Genomic DNA, 12607 nt, shown 5'->3' with positions numbered 1-12607 from the left:
CACCCGTCCTCACTTTATCCGGCCTATACGTTACTTCACTCCCACACAAAACTGGTTGACTGTTAACCGTTCTCTGAGGTGCCCTTCCAGGGCATTCAATTGCATTCAAGCCACTGCTGTTTCAGAAACAGCCACTGCGACCTTCTCGGGGCAACAACGTTTCTGGGGATGGATACAGCCCGAAAATTAGGCACGTATAGCTTTTCCGTGGCGCAGCACTAAAATGGTAAATTGGAAAAAAGATAGTGTGCATTTGTGTAAGATATTAATAGATAAGACCTGCTGGAAATACTCGACATTTCGCCAGCATTCTAGGGTTGCCAGCTTTTGGATGACTGGACTCGACAAATAAATCAGCAAAATATAACCCATAAACCAATTTATCGGGTTTGTTTGTGCAGCGTGCGCTCTTGATGTGATTTTTAAAAATCGGTTTCCAAAGGATTGAGACAGAGCGTTAGAAACTTGAGCTCAAGTTGTGGGCGAATCGGCTGGTGAATGGGCAGCCGCGTTCACGTGACTCTATTTTGTTTCGCTTTATTGCAGCTAATTTATTTCCCGAGGCCACATTCTTGAAGGCAGGAAGTAGCAGTCAGGCCCGAGACTCCTCTGTTCGAAGATAATCCTGGTGGAGGCTGTTGTTGCAAAAGACAAGCGGCGCTAGAACTTCAGAGATTAGCCCGACAGGCTGCTAATCTTTTTTAACTGGGTGGGGAGCTGGGAGGTCGCGGCTTTTAGCGCTGCAGCACCATTGCACGAGCTGGTTTATCCAGGCGTTTTTGAGACGCGGCCGTAATGCCCCAGCTTTCTTTCGCTAGAATACATTTTTTTTGCATAACGTTTCATTTTTCCACGCATACAAACTAACGTATCAAGGGTGAAGGGGCCATTGTGAGAACATCAGTACTCTCTCAAGTTGGATTTAAAAAAACTCGTGTTATTTGAACTGAACTGAACAATTGTCGGGGGTCAGGAGAAGACCGGTTTCGCTATTCTGACTGGTGAATGATGTTAGCAGAGCCTCAAATGGTAGCTGTGTGTGGGAGGCATACTTCGGTCGACGGTCGCCCAACGAATCCATCAAATGCACAGGAGTCATAAACGGAGGTTTATATTCCTCCAGCGAAACTTAAGATCTGGATTCTGGACTTGCCTGGCTGAAGCGTTTTCCTCAGTGATCCTGGAGATGGAGGATTCGCAAGCAGTCCATCGAGGCCGTGCAAGTACGGCCGGGAAGCTTCGCAGGAAGAACAAGGTGACATGACCTGTACTATATTCTCATACACAAGCTATTTTGATTGCACCTTCACCCACTTGTACAAAAAGTTCCATTAAGCACGTTGAGGAAATGTTAATGTCGCATTACAGATATCAGGTTGAGGACACGGCTAAATCCATATGCCATCTGAAGTCACTTTTACTAATTGTAGGACTTAGCGAAAATAACGTTAAGCATGTTTTGAGTGGGAAACGTGACCCTGGCTATAAATTTGAAGGTCTTACTTGCAAGCACTCGTAACATTTTCTCCAACTAATTACTGGAAAAAGAAGCCATTGTCTTTAGTCCCCACTATACACTCTATTCTCTTGGCACTGACCTCACCCCTCTTCCTGGTCATTGTCCGAGGCTGAAACAAACTACTCACAGCCTTGATGTCCTACTTGACCCTGAGCTTCAAACCTTTTTTACTTATCACTGAAACCAGCTACTTCCACCTCCATACCATTGCCTGATCTAGCCTCTGCCTCAGCTCGTTTCCTTTGGGAAACCCTATTACCTTTATTGTCTTGAGATTCAAATAACTCCTAGCCGGCCTTTCACCTGCCCTTAACTAAGCTGGTTTGTTATCGATATACTAACTCTCAAGTCATTTTCATCCTTTCCTTGCTGACATTTGGTTTCCATTCTAGCAAAGCCTGGAATTTAAAGTTCTTATCCTTGTTTTCAAAGCGTTCCGAAACCTCATTCCATCCTATTTCTAATCTCTTCCCGGCCCTAGAACTTCTGAAATCTTCATCCCTGGCCTCATGCACATGCCAGATTCCATTTCCCCGCCATTAATTCCGTAAATGGATTGGAATAACGTTACTGATCCTTTTTCATATCTCTAGCTCTTCTCTTTTAAGATCTCTCTAAAAGCATAACTCTTTGTCCAAAATCTCCTTGTGTAGTTTGCTATTAAACTTTGATAATCCTCCAGCTAGAGCCTAAAATGTTTTCAGAGACACAGGAAATTCTGAAGATGCTGGAATCTGGAACAATACACAAAAAGTGCTGGAGGAACTCAGCAGGTCAGGATCTTCCTTCCCAGTCCTGATGAAGGGTCCCGACCCGAAACGTGGACTGTTTATTTCCCTCCGTGGATGCTGGCTGACCTGCTGAGTTCCTTCAGCACTTTTTGTGTATTGCCCTGAGATGTTTTAATATGCGCAAATTGATATAAGGACCCAACCTTGGTTCATTATCTAATAACACTAACAGTATAACAGAAGGAAGAAAATCATTTCTAAACTGACATTTGTTGTTCAGTTGCAATCTGACGCATTTTTGGACGGTACTCATTACAATCTTCGGATTAGTTATGTAAAGCAGCTAATGAGCACGACCCATATTTGCCACTTTGATTTTTTTTAATTACAAAGGTTATTGTTGAATGTCAGCATTTGATAATTTTGTTTATTTTTTCCAAGAGTGCATTCATTCATTATATATATATATGTATACACAAAGTAACAGGTTTATTATTCTATGCAAAATAGTCAGTATCGTACTGTGCCGGTGGTATACTTATTTCATGCCTGACAAATGATAGGACGGAATACTCTCCTGACCTAGTGGGAAAGGCGTCTCACACGTTAAGCAGTTCTGAAGCATATCTCCTTGCAATCCCGTGGCTGTCTGTTGCGTTGGTTGCATAGGAGGTATTGCGCCTCTGCCCTTGGTGGGATCCCTGTAAGCAGGAGGTGAGACGCAGAGCGCTGTAACTGATCTCTATTCATCAGTTTCCGTCTGAGACATCGCTCAGCTCTGGGGTCACCCGGGGCAGGGGAGTGGTAAACTAAACCGAAACGGATAATTAATCTGCATCAGAGCTGCTGGCGGCTGACACGACTCCGGCATCACTAGGGTTTTTCCAATCCATTCTTAACAGCAAGCACCACGGAATCTATAGAATTCTGCGTGTTTATTTTCGGTATAAAAGCAGCTATTATAATCAGAAACGAGTGATGAAATCTTTAGGGTTAGGTGTGGAATGTGAGATGTACGTTCGTAAATATGTGGATTAGAAAACTACTGAAGCATACCGCGGGTTTCTGATGCGAAATCCTTCATTCTTTAATGAACCGAAAGCCGTAGAGTGGATACATTGTATTTCGGGCAGCGTGGGCAAGGACTGGAAATCACACATTTTTGAGAAACAACCTAAACCCTGGATTTGGTTAATCCCTCTGGCGGCATTTCTGTTGATCATTTTGCAACTTTAGCAACTTCTGCAAAATGTTATAGCCTTTAAACGATAAACGCGTCGAACTGCAAAGAATAGGATTTTTTTTTGTCCAATCGCCATCCCATGATAATGAGCCCAAGTAAAGTTCTACAATAAAAAAAACGCCGCAGCGCGCAGTTTTAATGGCATCTCGACTCTTTGGAATTGAACACACATTGACTCTCAGGACTTCATTAGTTCAGTAGAAGGTACAGAGGCTTACAGCAATTGCGTTAGTTAGGAGACATTCTTCTTATCATTGACGACGTCTCGAGATTTTTAATTTATGCAAAGATGAATTATAATAAAGATTCCGGGAACTCTCCACCCGGGACCAAAGATTTCAGATTGCAAACGCTCCCGTGAAACAAGTTTGCGCTTTGCGCTTATTCTATTGCTTCATCATTGCTGTCTTATGAACACAGTTGAGGAATGTAGAAAGGCATAATTAACTTTGGGCGACGCAGAACAGTTACTAGTGGAACCGGCTTATAAAATAGATGTGTCATTAATGAATTCTTCGTGGTAAGAATTTGTTGTCCAATATAAGCATAGATTTTCAATTCTTTAGCTCTTCACGCATGAAATTACTGAAAATGTTATCAAATACTGTTGATAAGTAGAATGGATATAGTAGTTCTAATAATGTTCATCAGTAAAGGAAACTTTAATATGTAACTTCAGTTTTTATCCTGACTCTATTACCTCTTCAGAAAGTGTTAATTCATTTAGGACATAGGTGTAAATGTTCTTTCACTGTTTCACTAAAACGTTTGTTATGACGTGTGGTCCAGAGGACTGCTATCAATAGGCTATTCATCGGGGGTGTACGTTTTTATATAGGACCTATTAATATAGCTTAATGTTCCACAGTGCTTCATTTATGCCATTAAACAAAACTTGATCCTAAGCTAAATAGATATAAGGATATGTGGCACAAAAACTTTGGTCCTGTGTTGGAGATTTGTTTCCAATTTGTCATACTGTTTGGCCAATGGATTCATTGGAAGATAAGGTACAAGGTAAAGTTGGGTATCATCAGCATGCATGTGGGAACTGATGATGTTCTTTTGATGATATCACAGGCTCCATTTAAATACGAAATAGGACAGAGCCAAGTATTTTTGGAACTCCAGAGTTTGAAGGAGAGCCAATGCCATGATTGGATATCTAGGAATAAAACTAATGAGGGCAAAACAACCTCGTATAAGTACAGATGTGAGACATTAGAGGAAGATAATGTGATCGACCATGTCAAAGTCTCAGGAAAAATAATTTACCAAAACAGTTCCAGTCTCAAAGGATGTTATTTGTAACTTTAAAAGTGTTTCAGTTCTATGTGGATGGAAGTTTGATTGGGGGAGGGGAGGGTTGGTGCAGGATATTCAAATTGAGATAAATGGAAAAGATGGACATGATAATTGAAAGCATTACATGTGAGCTTAATTTTGTTTGCAAATGCACTTCAATAGGCATCATTGAATAGTGATCAAAACAGAAGCTAAGGGTGAATTGTTGCATCTCTAACCAGCAAAGACTAATGCCGTCATGGTCTATTACAACATTGTGTGGTTTATGATATTGACATGATATTGAAGAAGCACAGAGCATGTATTTATAATTTAAATCTTTAACTGGTTGTGTTTTTGGAACTTCATATTCCATTTCCCTAATGTACAGTCACTTTTAGTCTGATTAGGAAGATTTATAAATGTTTAACTGGCCTTATTATTATTGTAATTTGTTATCACCTGTTAACATTTTTTTAGGGCATAGTAGATCTTTTTGCATTTAGATTCTGTTTGTTCATGCAGATTACTTCATTGATGTTAACTTTTTCATTCTGGGTCTCCACCACAACCAGTCAGAGCCCTCAACTGAGAATTGTCATCCTTGATCGTTAGTTAATTGTCTCCTTTGTATTTGACTCAAAATGTGAGCTAGCACAGTGAGTTAGTAGTTTATTTACTTGTGGGAAATCACAGAACCTAAGCCCTGTACATACTGTAGAAGTGCATATTTCACCAATATAATCAAATAGATAATAAGAACAAGACAAGTCTAATAATCCAGGATTCCTCTTGTTGTGCTTCAGTTTCCAGCTGATCTCAACCTTGTTTGCTGTCAATCAATGCTGTACTTGAACTGACTATTATATCTTGTGGTTGACGTTCCTTGTTATTCAGATGTTAAAACATCAGTCTCTAAATTTTGGAAAAATTCTTGGTCTCACCTAGCTAATATACATAGATTTGTATATTTGTATCTTGGTCTCATCTAGCTAATATACATATATATAAGTTTTGTACATTGTAATAGTATCAGTGTGGGTTCATATTTTAATATTTCATGACTATTATGTTCACTAATATGCAGTGTTGTGCACCTTGCTAATTTAAATCTAGTTTGCAATTAAAATTGGTGAGCATACAGAAAATATTATAATAATTGAATGTAAAATGAATTTGAGGCCATTGATAATTTTTCTGTAATGGAACAAAACAGAAAAATGCAGGCAGCATCAGTAGAGAGAGGAACAAAATTTCAAGGTGAAGATCTTAAGTCAGAGCAGAGAAAAGTTAGAAGTAAAACATGTTATAAGAGGTGGACACATGAGACTGCAGATTCTGGAATCTGGAGCAACAATCTGCTGGGGGAACTCAGCGTCTGGACGCAGGATTTTGACCTGAATCATTATCAATTCCTCCCCCCCCCCCCCCCCCCCCCCACAGATGCTGCTTAACCTGTTGAGATCCTACAGCAGATTGTATGTTATAATATTATAAGATGTAGTGACCTATCCACGGCCAGATCAGCCATGATCTTATTGAATGGTGGAGCAGGCTCGATGGGCCAGATGGCCTACTTCTGCTCTTGTTTCTTATATTCAGTTCCTTTTGCCTTTTTGCTCCTGGGCTCCATCCTATCACAAATTTACCTTTGTGTGCCCTCTGCTCCTCCCCTCTTTCCCTTTGGCTTAAAATTTGTTTTACCTCTAACTTTTTTTCAGTTCTGATGAAACGTTGTCAAACCGCAATGTTAACTCTTTTCTCTGCTTACAAACACTGCTTAACCAACTGAGCATGTTTAGCATATTTTTATCTCAGATTTCCAGCATCTGCAGATTTTTTTCTTTCTGTAATGGATGTGTTTGGCACCTACAAACTGCTGAGAAATAACAATGATGATGATGATGATTTTAAGTCAGCTACAGAGCATGATGCAAGTAGATTGACAGTGGGAATACTTGTCAATGAAACAATGCTGGTAAAGAAATTTCAGAAACAAATTTAAAAATGTCATCAAACTGGCCATTAGTTCTGCAGTTGATTATGCAGGAAACTGTTAAAGAAAAACATGCTATAAATTATATATAATTTTGTACCTTGTAATAATATCAGTGTGGGTTCATCTTCTTAACACACTTAATATGGATATAACAATGTGATCTTTAGTTTTGTGAAAATCTTCTTAACTGATAATTGAAAATCTATATAAATATATGAATATTCAGGTAGGTATGGAATTAGAAAATAACATATGCAGGTCAGTCAACATTTATGGAGTTGATAGAAAGGGGGGAAGTTGATGTACCGTTTCAATTAATGCAACAAATGACACATTGCAAATTTATGGGCTACACACAAATGTTTGTGCAGAATTTTTTTCTTTGAATTCATTTGCTTTATTCCTCCATCTATTATAATCATTATTGTTGTTTCCCATTTCTTCCCAATCAAATGTCAAGTGCACTTAGTGAGGTGATGTGGCTAGGACATTTTGCCTTCTGCTGCTCCCATCTGGAGTGATCTGCAATACTGTTTTTTCTTATTACACACCTGCATGCCCAGTTGTTAAGTAAAACAAGGATTAACTGTGATCAAAAATAATATCAGCTGAAATCTTTGTTTTTCAATTGTATGGATTCATTCCATTAGTTTTCTGTCCATTCCACAGATGAATATTGCAATTACCATTTGTGCAGGAGTTGTAGATTCAGGAGGGATCACTGGTTATTCAGTTACCTTCATCTTGTTACAACAATCCTGATATATTTACATGCACATTTGGGCTCTATGGATGGCTTACAAACCCAATCAATGTCTCTGAACCATATAGTTTAGTCATTGTTTAATCATACGTCTATTAAATTCATGAATGTATTCTTGAGGTATCAATATTACAATTGAAAATTTTGATTGGACAGCAACAGCTGGAACTGTGCAAGTGGATGATGGGTGGGGATTTGGATATCATGATCTCCATACTTCGATAACCTGTCCCACTTTCTAGTCTTACCAATGAATAATCATTACTCATACGTAATAATAGAGAACAGTAAGCATATGAGAAATTATATCCCAGTAAGGAGTTCAGAAGAGGAGAACTTCTTGGACAATTAGTGATGGACAATAAGTTTGCCAGTGATGCTCACATCTCATGGATGAATAAAACAAAATAACATTTGCACGTTCCGACACAACACTGAGCAGCAGTAGGAAACCCAAATGATTGTTTTTGCTTCTTAGTCCTGGTGATTCTAATTCAAACATGTGACATTTTAGCTGATCAACAATGCACTTCTACTTTTAAAAAAAGGCTTCCTGGTGTGTCAACATTGCTGGGAAATCCAGCGTTTATTGCCTCTTTTTAGATGGTTGGCTCTTTATCCTCTGTAGTCCATCTTTATGCATTTGATGCAACTTGCTTCTGAGAGTGATAAGGAATCAATTAGTGTGGTCTTAAACTATCATTGCTCAAGTCCAAATTATAATGCATTGATAATATTTTCCTTTCATATAATATTTTTGTACAATTAAAGCATAGACTCTTGCAAATATATTGTAATTTATAGCACATTCTATATAACAAGAATCTACAAAGAGTTTGTTTTTGATAATTCCATGGTGCCACTGAGAATTAACAGTATAACTGGCCTGACATCTTGGGTGGATATGCCATCAGTATTAAACTCCTGTTGTAGTCTTTCAGTTTTCTTTGGTGACATTTAACTGCAGTATTTTGACCTGCTGACATTACCAGAATCCTTGTTGACCCTAGAGTTTTTGTACCATTATAAGTCTGGCATAATTGGGAGTTTCCAGTCACTCATTTATAGCCATTATACTTACTTCAATTAGTTTCCAGTGAAAATCTATGTATGCTGCTGTTTACCATTTCAGCAGCTTCATGTGATCAGAACAACTGACCTCAACTTTAGTAAATCCAAATATGCCATTTCAGAAGGCAGTTCAGAGTCAACCACATTGCTGTGGGTCTTGAGTCCCATGGAAATTAGACTGGGTAAGCATTCTACATTTCCTTCCAAAAAAAATGAAATATGGTGGTTCCACGTTTATCATTTTTTTTCTAGATTTATTTACTTAAATCTAAATACCCCCATATTTGACCTCGTATCTCTGTATCATTAGTTCTGGCCTCTGGATTTCTGCTGCAGTAATACAGTATCATAACCAACACATTCTCTTGCCACAGGTGAAAATGATGCACGACCCCTATGGGCTGTCATGCTGCATAGCTGGTTGGCAATCGCTATCTGAACTATATGATGTTAATAGGTGCTGGAAGGCTGCTGGCACCCCCAGGGCCATTTCCAAGCATGTCACTTAAGAAGAGATCAGAGAAAACTAGAATCCAAGAAAGCAGTACGTTCTTCAGAAACTGCCAAGTGTTTCTGTGGAGTTAGGTTTCACTGACTTAATTTGCTCAAAAGCGCTGCACGTGAATTCGAACGGGGATTATCTTGGATTGGTTATGGAACGTAAAAATGGCCAAAGGATAGAGTGGAAGTAATCGTTCGAGTTGGCCAACAGCACAGCCACAATGTCCATGGTGTTGTTTGTATCTACTCACAACATTTGCCTGTAGCGATCGGAAATGTGAAAAAGTGGCTGACTGCAGATTGAAGATGCAGCGACCCATATTTTGGTGGAATGTGGTATCGCCAGCATTTTTCTGGGTCACCTTTAGGTCTCTGTTGACAAAAATGATACATGGGCATTGTATTGATCTCATTCGCAGTTTACCTCTGTTTAAATATTATTACAGCTGGTTGTTAAAAACTGACCATTGATCTAAATTGATTTAGATTGCGTAATTTTGGGGAAACAGTAGGGAAATAATACTAATTGGATCCTACACACGTACAGTGGGCTAGACGATTTCCTGCTGTGCTGTATGATTCAATGACTCTATTCACGGCGGTTTTAGCCCTACTCTTGCGGAAAATGGGTGCCCTCACAGTTATGGAGTGGTCCACCATTTTATGTGTGTGAGTGCATGTGTTGACGTCAGAAAGTTCACTTAATGTTCACCAGCCCCTTTCCTCTGAAGGGATCAAAAATTGCCCTTAAGGAAAAGAAGCAAAACAGAAACCGAGTAAATAAACCATCTTGATGAATTTTGGTCAGTTTTTAACAACCAGCTGTAATAATATTTAAACAGAGGTAAACTGCGAATGAGATCAATACAATGCCCATGTATCATTTTTGTCAACAGAGACCTAAAGGTGACCCAGAAAAATGCTGGCGATACCACATTCCACCAAAATATGGGTCGCTGCATCTTCAATCTGCAGTCACCCAGGGTCTTGTCTACCTTCGAGTAGTAACTATTTGTGGCAGGATATAAAATAAAGATATTGAGCAGATAGTAAAGTGGATAGAAAACATCCGCTACAAATTGCCTGGTTATGACGTCATAGGTAAGTGTCTCAGCGGTGAAAACGTTTTTCTCCAGTGCAGCAACCCAAACTACTTGGTGCCGAGAAAGGAAAATAATCGAAACAATGATCTGTCGGTTAGTTGTAATATCCTGTCACTTTTTATTGGTGTACGTCAAAAGTATTTATTGTTTACTAAAAAAAAACACGTAAGTTTAATAGTTACAGAATTCTTACGCACGAAGTGAAACGCGTATTTTACCTGGAAACATGCTGCAATTTTGATGTTTTAAAAAAACTTGCGTCTAGCCTGTAGAATGCAGAAATATAATGCAGCTTTAAATCCAAACCGGAGAGTTGAAAGACCTCGTGGCAATCAGCCATCCCTGAGTGCAAGGAAAGCAATTGCTTCAGTGCGAGTATTGTAAACTGACGTGCGTTGGGTTCGCTATTTATACACTTGTGTCCGGATATCAGGAAGTTGTCAGTGTTGTATAATGCAGTTATTTAGGAGACATTCGCCTTCAGTAGTAGTGCTGCTCAGCCTTACTCCTCGACCTATTTCGACTCCTTTAATACGTTACTTTTAAAAAGAAATGAATGATTTACAATAAATACGCTAATTGGGTGAATTTAATCTGTCAGTTGATCCTTCAGATGCTTCATAACCTAGCAGGGCCTTATTTTTTTTACATTAATATTTTATGAATTTTACTGGCATTATCAACTGCCATACTTTTTTTTCCGGAAGTATGTTGCTTCTCTGGAAAACTCTATTTGGTACCGTGGTTCGAAAGGTGCAGGTACTGACACCTCTGTTTCTCCTCTCCGCTGGTTCTTTGAAAACTTTCCTCTGATCCTGATCTTGCAGGGGCAATACATTGCATAAGGCTGGAATTAATCATATCTCTTAATAATTTTATTTTTTCGTATGGGGAAGATTGGTGGACGACATCATTTCGTACCTAAAATATACCTGTTGCTGTTATTTATTAGCAACGTATTTACAGTTTTCACAGCTTTTGACATTGGTAAATTTGCATTACCTCCTACTTGTCGGGGGGAGATGTTTTGACAACACGCACTAGTTAATAAATTACAGACCGAGTCGTGAATGTGCTTCAGTTATGAATTTGATTGTTCTGTGTGGCTTTTATATATTAAAAAAATCACGATACTGTTTCGGGGCAGTCAAGGAATTGACAGAATCTAGTGTTAAATTGATAGCTGAATGTTTCCAGCCTTCTGCAGTCAAATTCATTGGACATTATAGCGAACATCATTGGGTTTCATTAACTCAGCTTGTAGTTTATTAAATGGTGTACTTTCAACTCTCTGCAATGCAGATCTCTTTCAACGGCTGGCTTTTCATGAATATAACGCTTCATTATCCATGGGACTTGCTGGAAAGTGCAGCGTGATACATGGTAAAAGTTCCTTTATTATCGCCCTGATGTGCAAGGAGAACAATAGGAGCAAGTATGCCAGTGTTGAAAACAGCTACGTTTCCTGTTCAAAGGTTTTCCTTTATTGTAGCGATTTTTTTTTAGAAAAAGATTTCTCTACATGAGACTCTTCATCATTTCAATGGTTAAGCCTTGAGGTTGGTCTCTTCCATTATTTATTGCCTACCTTACACTGAGAAAGAGCTAGTTTCTACCGACAATTTTGCCATTTAATCTCCAAATTGCGTTCCCATGATGGATTTGATAGACCGGTCGAGCTTTCCATTAGCATCACTGTCGGGATTCTTCGTTGTAGGCACGGTGAAATTTTTGTCTGTGCAGTGCAGCGCGGGTCAACGGGAGGCTTTGCAGTGCTAACCGCCCCAGGCGACCATTAGCCATGACTGGGTAAGCGCTCCCTCTACCTGCTGACACGCCATTACTCATTGTGCTCCTGCAACTCTGTTCCATCCACATCATACGAGAGTTTAGTATAGGGTAAACCGCACGCGTAGACAAAACCAGGGTGTGAAATAAACGATCAGGTTTCCGCATCTATCTGAGCACTTCTCATAATCACCAGGGATAAATTGCTCTGCAGAGATGATTTTGTTGCATGCCACATTTTTATCTTTCCAGCTCCAAGATTTGCAAATCGGCTCATGACCACCAAACCACACCCCCACTTCCAACAATCATTTACTGATAGGTTCATTATAAAGTCAAAGCGAAGATCAGCAAACTTTGCTCGATAAATTGCCTGAAATAGGTGAAATTGTAAAATGCACATTCCATAGAGAATACATTATATTAAGCAGAATTAAAAAGAACACAAAATGCTGGAATTGTTCAGCAGATCAGACTGCATCTGTGGAGCAAGAAATAAAGTTCGATACATGTGATACATTAAACTTGACCTTACTTGTTTACAATGGAAAATGGTATTACTGGTTATTCATTTATGGCTCGGCAGGTTGTAATAGGATTTGAAC

At 39.1% G+C, this 12607-nt stretch overlaps 1 protein-coding gene across 12 annotated transcripts in view; it reads left to right on the top strand.

Annotated features, from left to right (window-relative positions):
• The window catches only part of bcor (BCL6 corepressor), a 263295-nt gene that overhangs the window by 114395 nt on the left and 136293 nt on the right, over window positions 1–12607 (top strand). Inside the window, exon 1 of one of the 12 annotated variants that reach the window (XM_052014802.1) lies at window positions 788–1255. The exons of 10 other annotated variants lie outside the window; for them this stretch is intronic. In XM_052014802.1, the coding sequence (XP_051870762.1) occupies window positions 1085–1255 (171 nt within the window). In that variant the 5' untranslated portion in view covers window positions 788–1084. Of the gene's footprint in view, window positions 1–787; window positions 1256–10285; window positions 10308–12607 lie in introns of those variants that run through there. One more of the 12 variants, XM_052014810.1, reaches the window with a different exon arrangement.

This window comes from Pristis pectinata, chromosome 4 (genome assembly GCF_009764475.1).
Source record: "Pristis pectinata isolate sPriPec2 chromosome 4, sPriPec2.1.pri, whole genome shotgun sequence".
Taxonomy (NCBI): domain Eukaryota; kingdom Metazoa; phylum Chordata; class Chondrichthyes; order Rhinopristiformes; family Pristidae; genus Pristis; species Pristis pectinata.
The sequence above is the reverse complement of the archived record's forward strand: the minus strand, read 5'-3'. Positions and strand labels throughout refer to the sequence as shown.